Source organism: Solanum stenotomum, chromosome 9 (assembly GCF_019186545.1).
Source record: "Solanum stenotomum isolate F172 chromosome 9, ASM1918654v1, whole genome shotgun sequence".
In the NCBI taxonomy this organism is placed as follows: domain Eukaryota; kingdom Viridiplantae; phylum Streptophyta; class Magnoliopsida; order Solanales; family Solanaceae; genus Solanum; species Solanum stenotomum.
Window position 1 is genome coordinate 52,023,849 of NC_064290.1, and position 17,785 is coordinate 52,041,633.

At 34.7% G+C, this 17,785-nt stretch overlaps 3 protein-coding genes across 3 annotated transcripts; 2 read left to right on the top strand and 1 right to left on the bottom strand.

Annotated features, from left to right (window-relative positions):
* The first annotated feature begins 1,235 nt into the window (after positions 1 to 1,235).
* On the top strand, positions 1,236 to 6,387 carry LOC125876354 (sugar carrier protein A). Its single transcript, XM_049557533.1, has 4 exons — positions 1,236 to 1,479; positions 2,926 to 3,245; positions 3,746 to 4,372; positions 5,810 to 6,387. The coding sequence occupies exons 1-4, from the start codon at positions 1,335 to 1,337 to the stop codon at positions 6,257 to 6,259; spliced, it is 1,542 nt and encodes a 513-aa protein (XP_049413490.1). The 5' UTR covers positions 1,236 to 1,334; the 3' UTR covers positions 6,260 to 6,387.
* A 4,046-nt stretch (positions 6,388 to 10,433) lies between these two features.
* LOC125876384 (uncharacterized) lies at positions 10,434 to 14,190 on the top strand. Its single transcript, XM_049557567.1, has 3 exons — positions 10,434 to 10,769; positions 10,927 to 11,024; positions 13,756 to 14,190. Exons 1-3 carry the CDS (start codon positions 10,499 to 10,501, stop codon positions 13,807 to 13,809), a joined length of 423 nt encoding a protein of 140 aa, XP_049413524.1. The 5' UTR covers positions 10,434 to 10,498; the 3' UTR covers positions 13,810 to 14,190.
* Positions 14,191 to 16,369: 2,179 nt separating this feature from the next.
* On the bottom strand, positions 16,370 to 16,953 carry LOC125876389 (uncharacterized). The gene is made up of 2 exons (XM_049557573.1): positions 16,651 to 16,953; positions 16,370 to 16,522 (listed from the first exon to the last, which is right to left on the bottom strand). The coding sequence occupies exons 1-2, from the start codon at positions 16,838 to 16,840 to the stop codon at positions 16,401 to 16,403; spliced, it is 312 nt and encodes a 103-aa protein (XP_049413530.1). The 5' UTR covers positions 16,841 to 16,953; the 3' UTR covers positions 16,370 to 16,400.
* Positions 16,954 to 17,785: the final 832 nt, after the last annotated feature.

Consider the following 17,785-nt stretch of genomic DNA (forward strand, 5'->3'; position numbering starts at 1 on the left):
TTAACTCCAAGTAGTTAACACTAAAAAAAGTAAAATATAATTTCTCTTCGTACTCGTTAACTGTCTTAATTTATATGATATCATTATACTAAAAATGAAAAAGAGAGAAATAAAAATATTTAAAAATAGACTCTACAGAATTTAAAAAAATAAACAGAGGTAGTATTTTTTACTTTATTCAAGTTAAAAAAACTAAACTAGTATTCCTCCATCCTATCTGAATTTGTGTCACTTATATCTCTTATAAATGATTCAACTTTTATGAATTTTGAGCAATATTATAAAATACATATTGTTTGCAACGAATTTTAAAGTGATAGAAAATAAATTACAATCACAAAAAAACATGAAGAAACATAATTTTATTGATAAAGATTGCGGATATAATTTTGTTCCTCCCTTGATTCTACTCTCCTAAGATTTATCCATGATTCGAGGGTCGTTAGTGGCGTATTTCTCGAATTAGGATGATTTAGATTTGACCTTTATATGAATATTCCATGACTTTTGTGGAATATTCGAGATCTTGATCTTTAAAAATACCCAAGAGTTTATGGGATATTTCAGATGTCTTTTAAGAGAATTTTGTACCATTTATATAGGCGTGAACTAGGATTTAGGGTTGAGTACCCTCCAAGAATCCTAATTTGAGTTGAACACAATTTGTAGAGTCCACACTCAAATTGAACACATCTTATAGAGTCCCACAAAATTTCAATGTCTACACATATTTTTTTATTCATATTAACTTGAAAAAAAATTGTTTTTGATAGTTACTTTTCGTATTATTTCTAAATATGTAAATTTTATTTCTAAAATATTATGTTAATCTGATACAATTTAGCTTTAAAAATTAGTCAAATTAACTCTTTAACAAGCAAAAATCACGTAAATTGAGATGGATGAAATAATACTCCCTCTATTTCGATTTATTTATAATATAGTGACTACACACATAATTTAAGAAATAAAATAAAATAAAACTGAATCTTGTGATCTTAAATTAAATATATGTCAAATATATTCAACTTAATTTTATTGATTTAAACATGTCACATAAAAATTTAATACTAAACAATTATTAAAAAGATTAAAAAGATAAGTTATTATTCAAAACTGACTAAAATAAATAAATAAGACAAACAAATTAAAACCGAGTGGCACTTTTATATTAAATGATTTACCCATTGAAAAGTACTTACTATTCAAGTCAATCAAAATGAAAAAAAGAGAGAGAACAGAAAGAACAAATGTACATATATTATTAAGAAAATTTTAACAAAATTTCTCTTCTAAATTCATAGTTTTTTTTTCTTCTTTTCAAGAAATTGAAGATGGCAGGAGGAGGAATTGCTTCAATTGGTGTAAACAAAGAAAGAGCTGAAAATTACAATGGAAAACTCACTCTTTATGTCATCATAGCATGTATTGTTGCTGCAGTTGGAGGTTCACTCTTTGGATATGATATTGGAATTTCAGGTGATTAATTATGATAATTATTGGAAAAAATTATTGTAATTTTAGTTTATAAATTGATGATGAAATAATAGAACTTTTCCCTTTTTCCTTTTATAGAATTGGAAAAAGATGAATTACTAATATGTTGTTCGGATTTTTCAAAAATGTTAGTGTACATGTGTTAAATTTTTCATGTTTTTACATGTTTTAAGGATCTGACACGGTGCAACCACATGATATGAGTAATGAGTTTAATCCACCCATTTTAAAAAGAGCTAAGAAGAGCTTTTCCTTATCTTTTTATGCTATGTGGTAGGAGACTAGGAGGAGGCTTCTAGAATTGGAAGAAGATGAATTATTGTTATATTGTTCAGATTTTTCAAAAATGTCATCATGCTCGTGTCAAATCCTTTAAAAATTGTAATTTCTTATGGATTTGTGCACGGGGTGGCAGTATTTTTGAAAGATCCGAACAATGTGTTCAATTGCACTCCTTGTTTGGAAAAAGGGGCTCAGTCCTGTGCTCGGATTTTTCAAGAATGTCATCTCACCCGTGTCAAATTCTCTAAAAAGTATGCATTTTTATGAATCCGACACGAATGAGGTGACATTTTTGGTAAATTGGAGCAATGAATTATACCTAATCCTCTGGAACTTCCACTATTATCGAAAAAAGAAGGTGAAATAACAAAGATTAAAAAGTGGCAAATTGTAACTAATAAGAACAGAAAATGGATCAGAAATAAATTTTCCTTTTGAAAATTTTAAAAGGAAAATTCAGCTTGTTATAAATGTGCACAAATGCACGGTAAGGCTGTGTACAATAGAGCCTTGTGGTCTGGCCTTTCCTCGCACTCTACGAATAGTGGGAGTTTAGTGCACCGAGCTGAGATTTTATAATGTTTGTAGATTCTCAACTTATAGAGTGAAAAGACTACTTCATAATTTTGTTTAATTGTATGATCATTTTCAGCATTATCATGGACTGTGTGACCATCTCATTTAAAATTACGAACGTATGCCTGTTTTCATACCATGTTGAATTATTGTGTGACTGTTTTGTCTTAAGAGTTTAAAAATGCCACTTTAATCATGTCAAATCCTTTAAAAAGTACATACTTTTGAAGGATTCGACACGAGTGAAGCTGTATTTTTTGGAAAATTCTAGCATGAATTACACCTGCCCCTCCGGCAGACTGGGCTGGATGGCTATGACTACTCTACAGTTAGTCTCTGGAACTTCTTGAACTTCCATTTGAAGAGTAAACGAACTGCGTCATTAATGTTGAAATGTTCGACTAATTTCATCTAAAGCTTAGAGATTCAAACGAAGGACTTCTGTTATCTGTTTGTTTGCTTTGATACTATGTTGAATTTAATGTGTGACCATCTAATCTGAAACTATAAATTGTTAGAGGACAGACACTTATTTACTTAAATATATCTTCGTTGCATGCAAGATAACAGGGGGAGTGACATCGATGGATGAATTTCTTCGACGATTCTTCTACTCTGTATACCTAAAGAAGCAGCACGTCCACGAAGACAACTATTGCAAGTATAATAACCAAGTTCTTGCTGCATTTACCTCGTCTTTGTACATGGCTGGTTTAGTTGCATCTCTGGTAGCATCTCCTATCACAAGGAACCATGGACGTCGTGCAAGTATAATATGCGGTGGCATTAGTTTCTTTCTTGGAGCAGTTCTTAATGCCGCTGCTATCAACCTTGGCATGCTTCTTTTCGGACGAATTATGCTAGGTGTTGGCATTGGCTTTGGCAACCAGGTAATTCACCTTGAAATTTAGCTGTTACGTGTTCCTATTCTGTTATCTGTTTACAACAATAAGTACGCCTCAATCCCAAGCAAGTTCAGACCAGTTATATGAATCCTCACCGACCATGCCAGCTATATTAAGTTATTTATACAAAAAATAAAAGATGGATTACCTTCAATAAGCATAGATTTTTATAAAGAACTTTCTTGAATCACACATGTTTGTCTTCTCGTAAGACTGAGAGAAATGAATAAGTATGAAATTGGAAAAAGAATCAAATCACATTGCCTCGTGTTCGAGACAATTTTTAACACTATCACTGTATCTTAGCATGTTATAGCAAGGTAGCATGCCTTGTTTTCAGCATACTAATATACAATTACTTGTAATATAGGTGATTGGATAGTACGTGAATTCTTTTATACTGTCAGTGTATACAAGTTAAACTCATAAAAGTTACTCGGAACTTTTTAAAGATAAATGTTTCAACTCTGTGTCACTTCTTGAAGGCAGTTCCGTTATATTTATCAGAGATGGCACCAGCACACCTAAGAGGATGTCTGAACATGATGTTTCAATTAGCAACAACGCTCGGAATCTTTACAGCAAACATGATAAACTATGGAACAAGTAAACTCCATCCATGGGGATGGAGACTTTCATTAGGCTTAGCAGCAGCGCCGGCTTTCGTTATGACAGTGGGAGGCATGCTTCTTCCCGAGACACCGAACAGCTTAATAGAACAAGGAAACAAAACTAAAGGAAGACGTGTTTTAGAGAGGATAAGAGGAACCGAGAATGTAGACGCAGAATTCGAAGACATGGTGGATGCAAGTGAATTAGCACGTTTGGTTAAGCATCCATTTAGAAACATTCTTAAAAGGAGAAACAGGCCGCAGTTAATTATGGCGATTTTGATGCCGACATTTCAGATACTTACAGGCATTAACATCATACTTTTTTATGCCCCAGTATTGTTTCAGAGTATGGGGTTTAAAAGATCTGCCTCTCTGTATTCCTCTGCTTTGACTGGTGCGGTTCTTGCTTCATCTACACTTGTATCGATGGCCACTGTCGATAGATGGGGTCGAAGAATTCTTCTTATTACCGGTGGAATCCAAATGATCATTTGCCAGGTAAAGATTTTCTACTTACTTCTTCCACTTTTACGGACTGTTATCTGTAATTCTTTTCGTCAGGCAAGAAACTCGCCTAAGGAAAGTAGAAATCTATGCAAACTAACCAAATCTTTCGGGAAGGAAATTGGCCTTTTCCCTTCTCCTTTCTATAGCAAAAAAGAATGTCATCATTTTGTTCGTTACCTGAACAAGTACATCCAACCTTTCACCTTGATTCACAATCAAGAACGACAGGACCTAAGTCTCACATTGCTTGATCTTTTTAGAATTTCTGAAGTACATCGATCTTCCGCCTTGTATAGTTATCTATCAGTAGTAAAAGTTTTTTCACTGTCACTATATAGAAGTTAAGTATAATGCATAAACAAACACTCAAACTTTGCCTCAGCTGACAAGTAAGCACTCCAACTTTGTGAGTGCACATCTAGAGTCCTCAACTTGGTCTCAACTGACAACTAAACACTCCAACTCGTCCCCACTGTGTCTCGTGGGCACCCAACACTAACGTGACACATAAATTTTATAGGTGTCTAGATGATCATTTTGTAAGTTGGAATGTTTAAGTGACGCAATGGAGATGAGTTCAGGTGTCATAAATCNGATAGATGGGGTCGAAGAATTCTTCTTATTACCGGTGGAATCCAAATGATCATTTGCCAGGTAAAGATTTTCTACTTACTTCTTCCACTTTTACGGACTGTTATCTGTAATTCTTTTCGTCAGGCAAGAAACTCGCCTAAGGAAAGTAGAAATCTATGCAAACTAACCAAATCTTTCGGGAAGGAAATTGGCCTTTTCCCTTCTCCTTTCTATAGCAAAAAGAATGTCATCATTTTGTTCATGACCAGACCTGAACAAGTACATCCGACCTTTCGCCTTGATTCACAATCAAGAACGACAGGACCTAAGGCTCACATTGCTTGATCTTTTTAGAATTTCTGAAGTACATCGTTCTTCCGCCTTGTATAGTTATCTATCTGTAGTAAAAGTTTTTTCACTGTCACTATATAGAAGTTAAGCGTAATGCTATACAAACACTAGAACTTAGCCTCAGCTGACAAGTAAGCACTTCAACTTTGTGAGTGCACATCTAGACTTCTCAACTTGTTCTCAACTGACAACTAAACACTCCAACTCGTCTATGTCTCGTGGACCTCGGACACTGACGTGACACATAAATCTTATAGGTGTCAAGATAATCATTTTGTAAGTTGGAATGTTCAACTAACTGTTACTTTTATCAAAAAAAAAAAAAAGTTGGAATGTTCAACTAACGCAATGGAGATGAGTTGAGGTGTGAGGTGTCATAGATCTACATACTCAAAGTTTGAGCGTTTACCTATCACCTGAGGCCAAGTTTTGTCACTGTCAGTATATAGAAGTTAAATTGATCGGTTATATCATATGAAAGATAATTTGCTATCCTTATTACAGGTTATTGTTGCGATAATCTTGGGACTCAAATTTGGTAGTGACAAGGAGCTATCAAGAGGTTACTCGATTATAGTAGTTGTTTTCATTTGCCTCTTTGTAGCTGCATTTGGATACTCATGGGGGCCTCTTGGATGGACAGTGCCAAGTGAAATTTTCCCCTTAGAGACAAGATCAGCAGGCCAAAGTATCACAGTTACTGTGAATTTGTTCTTCACATTTGCAATAGCACAATCTTTCCTCTCACTTTTATGTGTTATGAGGTTCGGGATTTTCCTATTTTTCTCCGGTTGGATTGCTGTCATGACAATCTTCATCTATCTCTTCTTGCCCGAAACAAAGGGAGTTCCAATTGAAGAGATGATGCGTCTTTGGGAAAAGCATTGGTTCTGGAAGAAAATCGTCTCGGAGGATCAACAAGCTAAAAAGACCAATGGACTCAATCATGCTTGAAGTTGAGGTACATTTTTAACAATGTGAAAGGTGAATACAAAAATCTATCTTGTTCATGTAGAATTATGGTCTTCTGTATGTATATGCAAAAGTGTAAACTTTATTTTTTAAGAATGTCACTTTCTATTGTAGCAATACTTCAATTCCAACATCTCGTCGTCTGACATGTTTAAGACCACAAGACTGAAACGATATTTTGATATGTTATACACCTCGATCTTTAATTTATGACTACAAGATTTTAAAGTCTTCATTACTTTTTTGGGGGCTTGCCTTGGGTTTCGCCTAGAAACTATCCTTAAAAACGTTCACTAGAACGTGAATATATCACTAGTTAAATATTTCCTATGATGAGACCGTCAAATCAAATATATTCCTCAACAAAATTATATAAACAGTGCATATATTTTTTTGTGCGTGTTAATTAGTATATGATTTTGTTGGAATTTGGACATTTTCTTTCAAAGAACTTTACAGGACCATTCATAATAACATGGAGGAACAATTTCTATAGTCTCACCATGATCCAATCACTTTTTAGCATTTAGAAGACACTCAACAAGAATTAGACAATTTTCTTAGTTTTTGTCACGACCCAATTAAGGATCATGACCGGCGCTAAGGGGAAGAATCTCAAAGCAAGCCTCACCAGAATTTTACAGAAAGTCGAGCAGAGTTTCCTTTGTTTTTAGGCCTATCCTGAATTTTTCCTGTCTCATAATTTTATAACACAACTAATAGCAATTATAAACCACCATATAATATCCATCAATGATCAAATTGTCACGCAATAAAACCAATTCATCTCCAAATTACGGAAAAAGTTCCAAACTAGTCACTTGACTACAATTCGAAGGACTAATCTTGACTCAAATCAAAAGAATGACAAATGGAGCGACTCTAAGAGTTTTTAAAAGAAACTAAATAAACATAACAAATCAATAGCTCTCTTGCCATGCGAAGCAATGCGGGGCTCGCCAGATGCTACCAACTCACACGCTAGTTAATGAAATCCTCTTCAATACCACTTGAATTCTCTGTAAAAACAAATAGCGAGGAGTGAGATGCTAGCTCAGTGAGTAATAATACTTAACCACAACCATTTTAATGAGGGACAAGTCAGAAAATATGCTAGTGTAACAGTCATGATGATGAAACAATGCTCTTTCAGAAACAATAACAATATTCAACCTTAGGTGCCTCATATAAGCAAAATCAATGTAAATACATAATAGCAAACTCAGAAAAAGAACATTTTCATATCAAATCTTATAGCTGGGAGGTTTCCAAGGATGAATCATGTAATCAGTGTGGTCTTCTCTTTAAGAAGTAACCAATAACAGTGAACTCCTCATAAAGGAGTTAGTTATTCATAACAGTAGATCCCTACTCGAGGGATATCAGTAACAGTATACTAGTATTACCTTCCCACTAGCAAGGGCTTGATCAGTAATCAGAACTACAAGGTGCACCAGGTCTAACGAACCCGCTGTTAGCTACGGGATTAATCAAGGTCTACTCCTATTTATACTTTTCTTATAATCTATAAAAGCATTTCAAAATCAGATAGAACATTTATATCTTATCAATCAGAACATTTCAAAGTTTAACAATCACCTGTCAAAATACTATTTCTCAAATAAGTGTAAAACCTTTTCAATATCAGTAATCATATCTTGTAAGAATGAGATCATTTCAAATGATCTTTTCAGTATCATATCCAGTAAAAGACTTGTTCCACATGCAAGTTTAAAACATTCAGTAACACATTTGCTTTATAAACCATGTGAAAGTCATGCAAGTTATAAAACATCAATTGTGGTAAGATTACTACTCACAGTACTTGTGTTGAGTTACCAAGCTTGCCACTCGATTACTCCGTACGAATTCCTTTGGTCAATCTATAATCACATTCATAATAATTACGTGTTAACTCCTTCATTTAGGTAATTCATACTACATTAAAAAAAAAATCCAGCCCTAGAGGTTTCATGGTTGATTCAAAATCTGCCTAATCACTTAATTAGTGCTTTAATCACACACATTAGTCTCTTCTTGGTCAATTCTCGCTGTAAAAAGATCAACCTAACCTTACTGCCCAATTACTCTTATTGCATATAAGCCCAATACCAAAGTTTACAGTTAAAATCATTGACTATATTCACTTGGTTCATAAGAATGAAATAAATTTCCTCTTTTTCTTCTAAACCCATGTTTCTTAACTTCCCAATTCCCAATCTTATAGTCATGGAAGATACAAATTCAACCTTTAGACTAAGTTAAGAAACTTACCTTATTCTCGTTCTTCTTCTTCTTCTTCCACCTCTCTCTTTAGTTTGAGAGCTAAGGCTTTCAATTTAAATTTATGTTTCTCCTTCGTTCGTTCGTTCGCGCACTATAGAACAAGAAGAGTCCTTTTTTTTCTTTTGATCGCTGAAGTTGCAGCTTGCTACTGCTTCTGTTAGGGCTTTCANCCCCCCCCCCCTCCCCCACCCCTTTTTAATTTCTGATCTTTTTTTAAAAAAAAAGAGAGCTAAATGACAATTATGCCCTTATTTTAATATAGGGTATTACAGTTTTTCGTGTGTGAGTACTTGAATTTTTTGATGATATGGATTTCGAACTCTCTTTTTGCATAAATCTTTTCAAAACTCTTGGTAATGACATGTGGGAACAATACTTTTTGTCTCATCATATCAAGATCTACACCACTTTTTTAACATTTAAGGGCCACTTAACAGGAATTAAGTGATTTTCTTAGTTTTTTGTGTGGATTAGTACATAAATTTTTTGATGATTTGAAATTTGGGCCTTTTTTGCAAAAATTTTACAGGACCCTCCGTATTGACCTCATGGAACAATACCTATCGTCTCACCATGATCCATTCTACTTTTTTAGCATTTAGCGGCCACTCAATATGAATTAAACGATTTTCTTAATTTTTCATGTGTGTTAGTACATGAATATTTTGGTAATATGAATTTCGGGCACTTTTTTGCAAAAAACTTTACAGGATCCTCCATAATGACTTGTGGGAATAATGTATATAGCCTCACCATGATTCACGCCTTTTTTAATCATTTAGGGGTCACTCAACAAAAATTAGACAATTTTCCTAGTTTTTCATGTGTGGTAGTACATGAAATTTCAGCAATATAAATCTCGGGCACTTTTTTGCAAAAAAAACTTTATAGGATCCTCCGTAATGACCGAGAGGAATAATACATATGCCATCACCATGATCCCCCACCTTTTTTAATCATTTAGGGCCACTCAACATGAATTAGACTATTTTCTCAATTTTCGTGTGTTGTATTACATTAATTTTTTGGTGATATGAATTTTGATGATTTTTTATTTATTTTTTTGCAAAAACTTCATAGGACCCTCCATAATGACTCGGGAAAAAAAATACTTACAGCCTAATCATGATCCACACCACTTTTTTAGGATGTTAGGAGCTACTCAATAAGAATTAGATGATTTTCTCACTTTTTCGTGTGTAGTAGGTAGTTCATAATATTTTGGTGATAAGTATGTTGAGAGGTTTCTTCTTCTTTTTTTTTGCAAAATTTTTACAGGATCCTTCATAATGATTTGGGGAACAATATTTATAGCCTCTACAGAATCCACACCACCTTTTTTAGAATTTAGGAATTACTTAACATGAATTAGACAATTTTCTCAATTCTTTCGTATATTAATATCCATAAAAATTTTGGAATATGTTTTAGAGACTCTATTTGATTTCAAATTTTTGTGCATTTACTTATGAAGAACTAGTAAATAATACTCATTATTTCCTATGGACGAACATCATTTTAAAATAAAAAAATAACAAAAATACTCCCTTTGACTCAGTTTATATGACTTATTTTTCATTTTAGTCCTTCTCAAAAGAAATTGATATATTTCTATATATTAAGTAACAATTTAATTTTAAAATAACTATTTTATATTTAATAAAATGATTTATACCCACATAAATATTCATCACTTATTTTAGAGCACAAATTTAAAAAATCTATTTTTCTTTTTTTAAAAGTTTTTTGTTAAGTCAAAGTAACTCATATAAAATGAGAGGCCGGACGGAGAGAGTTGGTAGTAATTCATAAATTTTTAGAATGTGTGTGATGAGTGATGACTTTATTTGACCTGTGTTTGTAGATTCTTTTCACTCCTCAAAACCCCAAAGCAAGGCCTTTCATTCCCAAAGTTGTTAGCAAAATTACTTGAAAATGGCCATTAACACTGAATGTACTTCTCCTTCTCCTCCTCCTCCGAGGATCGGTAAGATCGGGCCATACACGGTTTTCATGACCCCTCCAGCCACACCCAAATCCGGTTCTACCGAGCTACCACCACCAGTTCAGCTGCAACCGGTTCAAACACCACCGGTTCAGGTGGTCGATAAGTCATGTCCGGTTTGGTCTCCTCCAATGCAGTATGATAAACCCTCTCACTCTTCTTTTGGGTTTTTCTGGAACGCTGTCGCTAAAGTTCAAAATGGTACCTTTTTTGTTTTGCCCTATCTTTTTAAAAAGATTGTAACTTTATTCTATTCTAGATTTTCAGATCTTGATTTCATGAATATTGTTCCTTTTTCCAGTTTGTGTTACTTAGTTTTTGCTGTACTGATTTCTAATTTGTATATGGATTTTTATAGCTCATGCGAGTTTGGATGAACAAGTGGCATACTGGTTTGGATTGAATCAGTCGAAGTATCAGTGGGCATTAGATGATTACTATGAGAGCAAAAATATTGTAAGTTTTAAGTTTGTTTCTCAAATTTGTTGAATTTCTTGTTTGGTGTTGTTGGGGTAAGGTTTGGAATTCAGAGGTGGAGCCAGGATTAGGAGTTTGGGGTATCTAGTGTGGAAAGTGTTTTCATGGTCTAATCGTTACCACAGAGCCGTCAAGTCAGTTTTTAGGAGTTCACAAGTTAATATACATATATAGTTATTCAATTTTTCAATACAAATACAGAATCTACAAAAAAGTTACTAGCCTAGCTCCGCCCTTAGTTTGGATATTATAGTTACAAGTTCATGCAATTTTGAAGTGATATTTATCTGGTTTCTACTTTATGATCAAGTAATCTTTAAGGTTAAGTATTGTCTTCTATAGTTTGTGTCACAGAAATCATCCGCTTGCTCTTACCTGGAGATGCTTCTTTTTTTCTAGTTAGCACTCTTAACTTTACCTCTTACTGTGGTACAGATTATGTTAATCATTGCAACAACAATTGTTTACAGATGTGGATCAAGGATATATAAACTTTAAATTTAGTCTTCACTAGATTTTTTTCCTACAGTTCCTCTGCAGTTTTGCCTCCTTCATGTCATTTCCTTTCTAGGATCATGTACCTGTAGATTATGACTTCAGATTTTAGTTTGTTCTTAGGCATAGAGGAAAAAGAGTCCTAATTAATACAACGTGGTGGTGCGGTCTTTTGCTGCAACTAAAAAGGTTTTATTTAGGATGAAGTCCTTGCTGGTGCTTTCCAGTTACAATCCCCTACTTAAATCTCTTGAAAGTTGTCACGACTCAATATCTGGTCGAGCCGTGACTGGCAGTCTAGCACCCGATGCCTTGACTTTACCAAGAAAACTTTCTTGGCCTTTCTACTCCTTAAATTCAAAACACTATGCAACCCAATGTAGTTCTTAAAGAAAACTGAGAATGTAAAATGATAAAGATGTTGTTCTTTCTTTCTTTTCTGAAACTGTAACGCTTTATGGAAGAAGTTTAAGTAGATGGTTGAGAGCTTCCCATGTAGTTGTGCAGACTGTTGCTAGCCTACCTATGTTATAGTGACATCTAACATCTGGGGACCACGAACATTGATCACTTTGTTATACACCTCTTTTCAAGAAGAAAATGGTAGGTAATGAAATGTTTGCTTGAGGTATTACAGGGCCGTGAAGAATTACTTGTGCTGTGCATAAATGTGGTGGGCTTCCAATAAACAGCCTAAAGGACATACATGTTTTTGGGCGCTGTATTGTTCACGAACTCTTTAAGTCTAAAGTTATATAGTATACTTCATTTGTCTTGAGGTATCTGTGTCAGCTGGTGTGCAATGTGCATGGATTCTTCAAAATTGGAAAATTTAGCAAAGAGGTGCTTGATTTTGTACCTGATACTATCCCATACACACTTGTAAGCAACTCTGTGAAACACAGCTAAGAAATTAATGTGGAATTTGGTATCTACTGTCATGGTAGAGAAAATTGGGGATGGGTAGAGAGGAAATATTGATTGCGGATGCTAATAACTTTCACCAAGAACATAATTAATGTAAGTTTTACACCAGCGACTGTCTTTGCTAGGAGCTCATTCCACTTCCATTTCATGAATGTTCTTCTTCAGCTCTCATAAGGTTTGTTTTTGCTTCGAAGTGTTGATTTTATGTTTTACTCCAGCCACTGAAATTTATTCAAATGGTTAAGATACCATGCCACTTTGATCTTCATATCCTTTTCTTTTGGTGGCGTGATTATGGGAAGATGATGCTGATTCTTGCAGATTTTGGGGTAGGGGTGGGGTAGGAGCTCTTATGGGTTTTTTGGTAAGATAAGATGAAGTTATGCTTCTTATGTTGTAGTACCTCCATTTTAGTTTATATGGCAGTGTAAAGAGTATAAGAAAAAAGACTTTTGGCACATATCAAAGGTAATGTTTGAACTTGTGGTCACAAACATGTCATCATCGGAGACATGTTTTTGTTTTCTTTAGCATTTATTGGGTTTTGTTTAATAAAGGATCTAAGAAGCTACTTCCTATCTCAAACAAATATTGTAATTGGAAGTGTATATGACATGTTTTTGTTTTCTTTAGCATTTATTGGGTTTCGTTTGATAAAGGTTAAAGAATTGCCTCGTTCCATAGAGTTAGAAACTGACGTTTAACTGGTCAGGAATTTTCTACATGAATCATTAGTTATCTGAAAACTTCCTAATGTTTGAATGATGAATGCAACATGCTCTAAATTGAGAGCATGATAGGCAGAGTTCTGGCTTTGGTGCCTGCTTACATTTCCTTCTAATTCTACCTTTGATTGATTTCCCTACACAGAATCACAAATAGTATGTTCAGAACTTAACTAGGCAAAGTATGTTTTCTTCCAAAAAGGAAAATTACATTTTCATTTGATAATAGCATACCTAGTGTAATTCCGTGAACGGAGTCTGGAGAGTGGTGTTTATGCACCTTACCCCTATCTTGTGAAGGTATGGTATGACTCTCGTGGGGTGCCACAATGGCCATCACAAAAATAAATACTGAAATGTTACTAATAAATCAGGCTGAGGCAAACATTGATACCGATTTAAATCGGACCTGCAAATCTAAAGTCCATGAAATGCAGTGGTTATACTTTTTGGTGTATTTGTAACTCGTACTCATTGTCAGATCACTTTTAATTGCTCTGTGAGACGTTTGTTTTTGGCTTTTTTGTTGTTGCTTATTTATTAAATAAATGTTTTGTGCACAGAACCAGGCCGAAGAAAAAGCAAAAGTCGTAGCTAGTAAATTAGAGAATGTATGATATGCCAAAGGAGAAGGTATAAAATCTTGTCAGGATGTGCTATCTCTTGTTGCTTCTAGTGCTATTCCTGCACGGTATGCATTTATGTGTGATTGTCACACATTACTATGTCGTGTTGTGTGGTGCAGCAGCTAACAATGCTGCTTGTGAAGTTATTGATGTTATCTATTACAATATGTATCTATGTACTTTTGTTACTGGTAGAAAGTTTCTTTCAGTAAGAGATTTTGTTGTTTCTACTCATCATTTTGGTGTCCTATTCACTACTGCTGTTATTGCGAATAATTTGGAGGGAAGCACCCAACGTTAAATCAATTTTGTTTCCTTTTGATAAATGAATAATCAAAAGCATCTTTCAGTGAATAATTTGTAACACGCACATCTATTCATTACTTGCTTGTATAATTTGGTTATGTTACACTAATTCATTTGAAACGTGATAAGAAGCTAAAGACGTAACCTTTGACCTCCCTCCCTCTGCTAGAATTTGCTTTTTTAACATCAAATCATAAGAACTTATGAATCTAGTGATGTTATATGTAGCAAAAACACTAAACCTATGTGTAAGCAAACAAATTTTATCCCATCACCAGTCCAAATGCTTTCTGCATAGCTGTTGTTTGCACACAACTAAGGCTAGCCAATTAATCTTTCATCATATGCATGTGTTATTTTGTTGGTGATGGGTATTGTAGAGTTAACTGCAATGATGTTGCTATTGGTGGTGCATTGCCTATTTATCTTTCTCACTCAGGAGCCAAAATGAACACGTCTGCTACCTACTATACTAGACCTTCGATCAGGCATGAATTGGAACCAACACCACTGCATTGCGCTCGAATAGTTGAGCAACTGCTGACCAACAATTTTCGCGCACAAATATAGATTCATTCCTCGTACCTGGTCCAGCCTCACAACCTTTAGCGAGTTGTTAATAAGTCAGTCTTGTTTGGTAAGACAAAATTGAACAAAGAAGAGATTGCTCGATTGGAACAACAGCCAACAAAGCACGTAATTACATTGATAGTATTGTGGTGTTGGTGCCCGATGACGGCATTAATGGAGATGATCACGAATCCGACTAGAAAGGACGAAAAACTTTATATCAATTATAGCTCAACATTCTGTATCATAGTTGGATAGTTTCATTGACAAACACACACTGCAAATTACGTAGTCACACTTCATAACCCTGTGATATTTAATATCATCACACCAAACAACCACTCAGTCTGTCATTTTGCATCATACCAAATGACACCAAATTAATAGAAGAAACTCCAGATCCTCTCAAGTAATCTCACAGGCTCTAATAGACAAACTTGGATAGGCAACACATTCAACAGTAGCGTAGCCAACTAACTATAATAGACTGTTTCATTTTTGCTAATTGTGATGCACACAATCTCGACTAATTACATGGGGTACCTGCTACCTTTCAAAAACATAGACATTTTCTTGGATAGATGGAAAGAAATAACTTACATTTCTCTCTTCACCTCTACCCTACATTTTGCCATCATGAAGCAGGGTAAAACACAGTTACAAAAAAAGTCATATGAACCCTTCCATAATACAAAACCTACACAAACGATCATTGCTACAAACCCACACAGCTATTTTTATTTTGGTTTGTTCATTCCTAGGAATCAAAGAGGGGTGGTTATTGCCACTATGATGAGTTTACATGATTTTTATTAACCAAGAAAAGAACCAGAAACTCTTAAGACATGCGGAAGTATGTTCTCATAGTTAGGAGTTCATTAGATTGTCTTTTCAGAGAAGCTAGAGCATATAATTCGTTACAGTTGAAACAACTGAATACTACACTTGAATAACTCGAATCACAAAACATACAGCCTAGCACATTCATAGCTTAAATATTGAGATTTCTTATGAGGATCCTGCTATATATTGCTCTAGCAGTAGAGACAATCCTTCATCAATCTCATGACTGTATGATAGGCTTCTGAATGGACCTACCACAACACACCCTTTAAAGACTCTACATTACCCATATAACACCAAAAATTTCCAGATATCCCTTGCAATTTTTGTTGAGGGGCTAATTTTTTTGGATGAAGCAATAAAATTTCATTCAAAAAGCATCAAGAAGAGATGCATACCAAAAACTTCCAAACTAAAGACACTATTATCTTCCCATATAGGCATATACAATAGTTTTTTTGAGGGTCTCATTTCAACAATGGTATATTAAATATTACGAACAACATCACTCCCCACGTCGATGCATATAATATAAACCAGCATTTGACTAAACTATGCAAGCAAAACTGTTCTGCTAAACCTTGCAAGCAAACCTCTCTGCCCGAAGATTGGAAGAAAAAGCTACGGTTCAATTGAAAAACATCAATAAACACGCAAGCACTTGTATTATTACATCGTGTCCATACTGGGTTAAAGGATTACATAGTCTAGCAAGTAATAGTAATGATTCAACATCCAATACCCGAGGTAACCTATTAGAAGCAACACTAATTATTTTTTTTTCACAAGCTTATCTAGGTAGAGTAAATGAGGTAGCTGTACAATGTAGGAGAGCTTCGATAATCGATAATCGATTATCGACTCTAGACAGGAGGTATATTGGAAAAAGAGAAACCTTTATAACCCTTGTAAGCATAGTATGCAATCCTTGTATAGTAGAACCCTGGTATAAACAGAACTCCACCGAGTACAGCAAAAAAAAGCCCTGCATTACAAACATTCTCTTCAAATAACAAGACATGCCCAAAAAAAAGACCTAATTATAAACCCTAGAGATAAATCAAAATCGAAATCAGATGAGTAAAAGTGAGCTGAAGAGGATTAGGGAGTTACCATGAGCTGTATCGCCACCGACCTTATTGATTGCCATGAAAATACCTAGAAAAATAGCGAGGGTACCAAATACAAGAAGGGAAACAGCAAGAGCGATCTCTTTAATGGGTCCACGATTGTTATCGGCATGAGAACCTTCCATCATCATATCCTCATCGGAAATTGAGAAAGCATGATCGACATACGCCATTGAAACAAACACTATTTCTTTGTAATGCTTGAAGAAGAAGAAGAAGAAGGGTTAGTGGGAAATGCCTTTTTCAGCAGAAACAGAGTTAGGCTAAAGAAGAAGGAGTCTTTGCGTGTGTGGGTCGACCTTTCTATTGTTTTTTTGTTTATATAATATTCCAATATAGACTAATTGTCAATACAACTATGCTAACCTATGGGTAACAATGATCCAAACAGAGTATAATAGATTTGAGTCCTAAATCGACTTTGATACCTAGGTATGAAAAAGTTTTTGATAAGTTCGAATAGGGTGTACAGGGCGTGAATTCAAAATAATCGGGTCCCAATGTAGATATTGGACATCGAATGAAAAGAAAAAACCCTTAGTCCTTATGGACTACTATTTAACCTTTATTCACCTACTACATTGAACACTAATCCAATTCATTTTAGTCTATTCTCATTCACTACTTGATTAATTTGGATTTTGTTTTATTATACACACATGGATACATAAATAAAGGGGGAAAAGGACAAATATACCCTCAAACTTTACGATTCAGATTTGATATACATATTTATCATTTCCGTTAGTATTTACTGATTTTTTTTAAAAAAAAATCAAAAATGCCACTACACCAACATGAGTTGTGGTGCAATGGTGAGACTAATTCACCCTTAATCAAAGGTCTCGAGTTCGAGCCCTGGGTATGGAGAAAATCTTATTGGGAGCGTCACCCCCGAATGGGCCCTGAAGTGCGCGATCCGGATTTAATCGAGGCTCCAATGTGGACTCCGGACACCGAGTGGGAAACCAAAAAAAAAAAGGATCATTTGCCCTCTTGATATTTTTTTTAATTAAAAAAATCTCAAATCACTGACAAGAGTTGTGATAGATTGATAAGTACTACCTCATTCTTAACCCACGTTTTCCCAGTGGGATACCAAAATAAAAATACATCCA

Excerpts from the sequence above, each read along its gene's own strand:
- LOC125876354 (XM_049557533.1), top strand. The coding sequence starts at position 1,335 with ATGGCAGGAGGAGGAATTGCTTCAATTGGTGTAAACAAAGAAAGAGCT. Across the intron at positions 1,480-2,925 it reads ATATGATATTGGAATTTCAG|GGGGAGTGACATCGATGGAT; the intron begins GTGATTAATTAT and ends GCAAGATAACAG. Across the intron at positions 3,246-3,745 it reads GCATTGGCTTTGGCAACCAG|GCAGTTCCGTTATATTTATC; the intron begins GTAATTCACCTT and ends CACTTCTTGAAG.
- LOC125876384 (XM_049557567.1), top strand. The coding sequence starts at position 10,499 with ATGGCCATTAACACTGAATGTACTTCTCCTTCTCCTCCTCCTCCGAGG. Across the intron at positions 10,770-10,926 it reads TGTCGCTAAAGTTCAAAATG|CTCATGCGAGTTTGGATGAA; the intron begins GTACCTTTTTTG and ends GGATTTTTATAG. Across the intron at positions 11,025-13,755 it reads ACTATGAGAGCAAAAATATT|AACCAGGCCGAAGAAAAAGC; the intron begins GTAAGTTTTAAG and ends TTTTGTGCACAG.
- LOC125876389 (XM_049557573.1), bottom strand. The coding sequence starts at position 16,840 with ATGGCGTATGTCGATCATGCTTTCTCAATTTCCGATGAGGATATGATG. Across the intron at positions 16,523-16,650 it reads CGGTGGCGATACAGCTCATG|GGCTTTTTTTTGCTGTACTC; the intron begins GTAACTCCCTAA and ends TTTGTAATGCAG.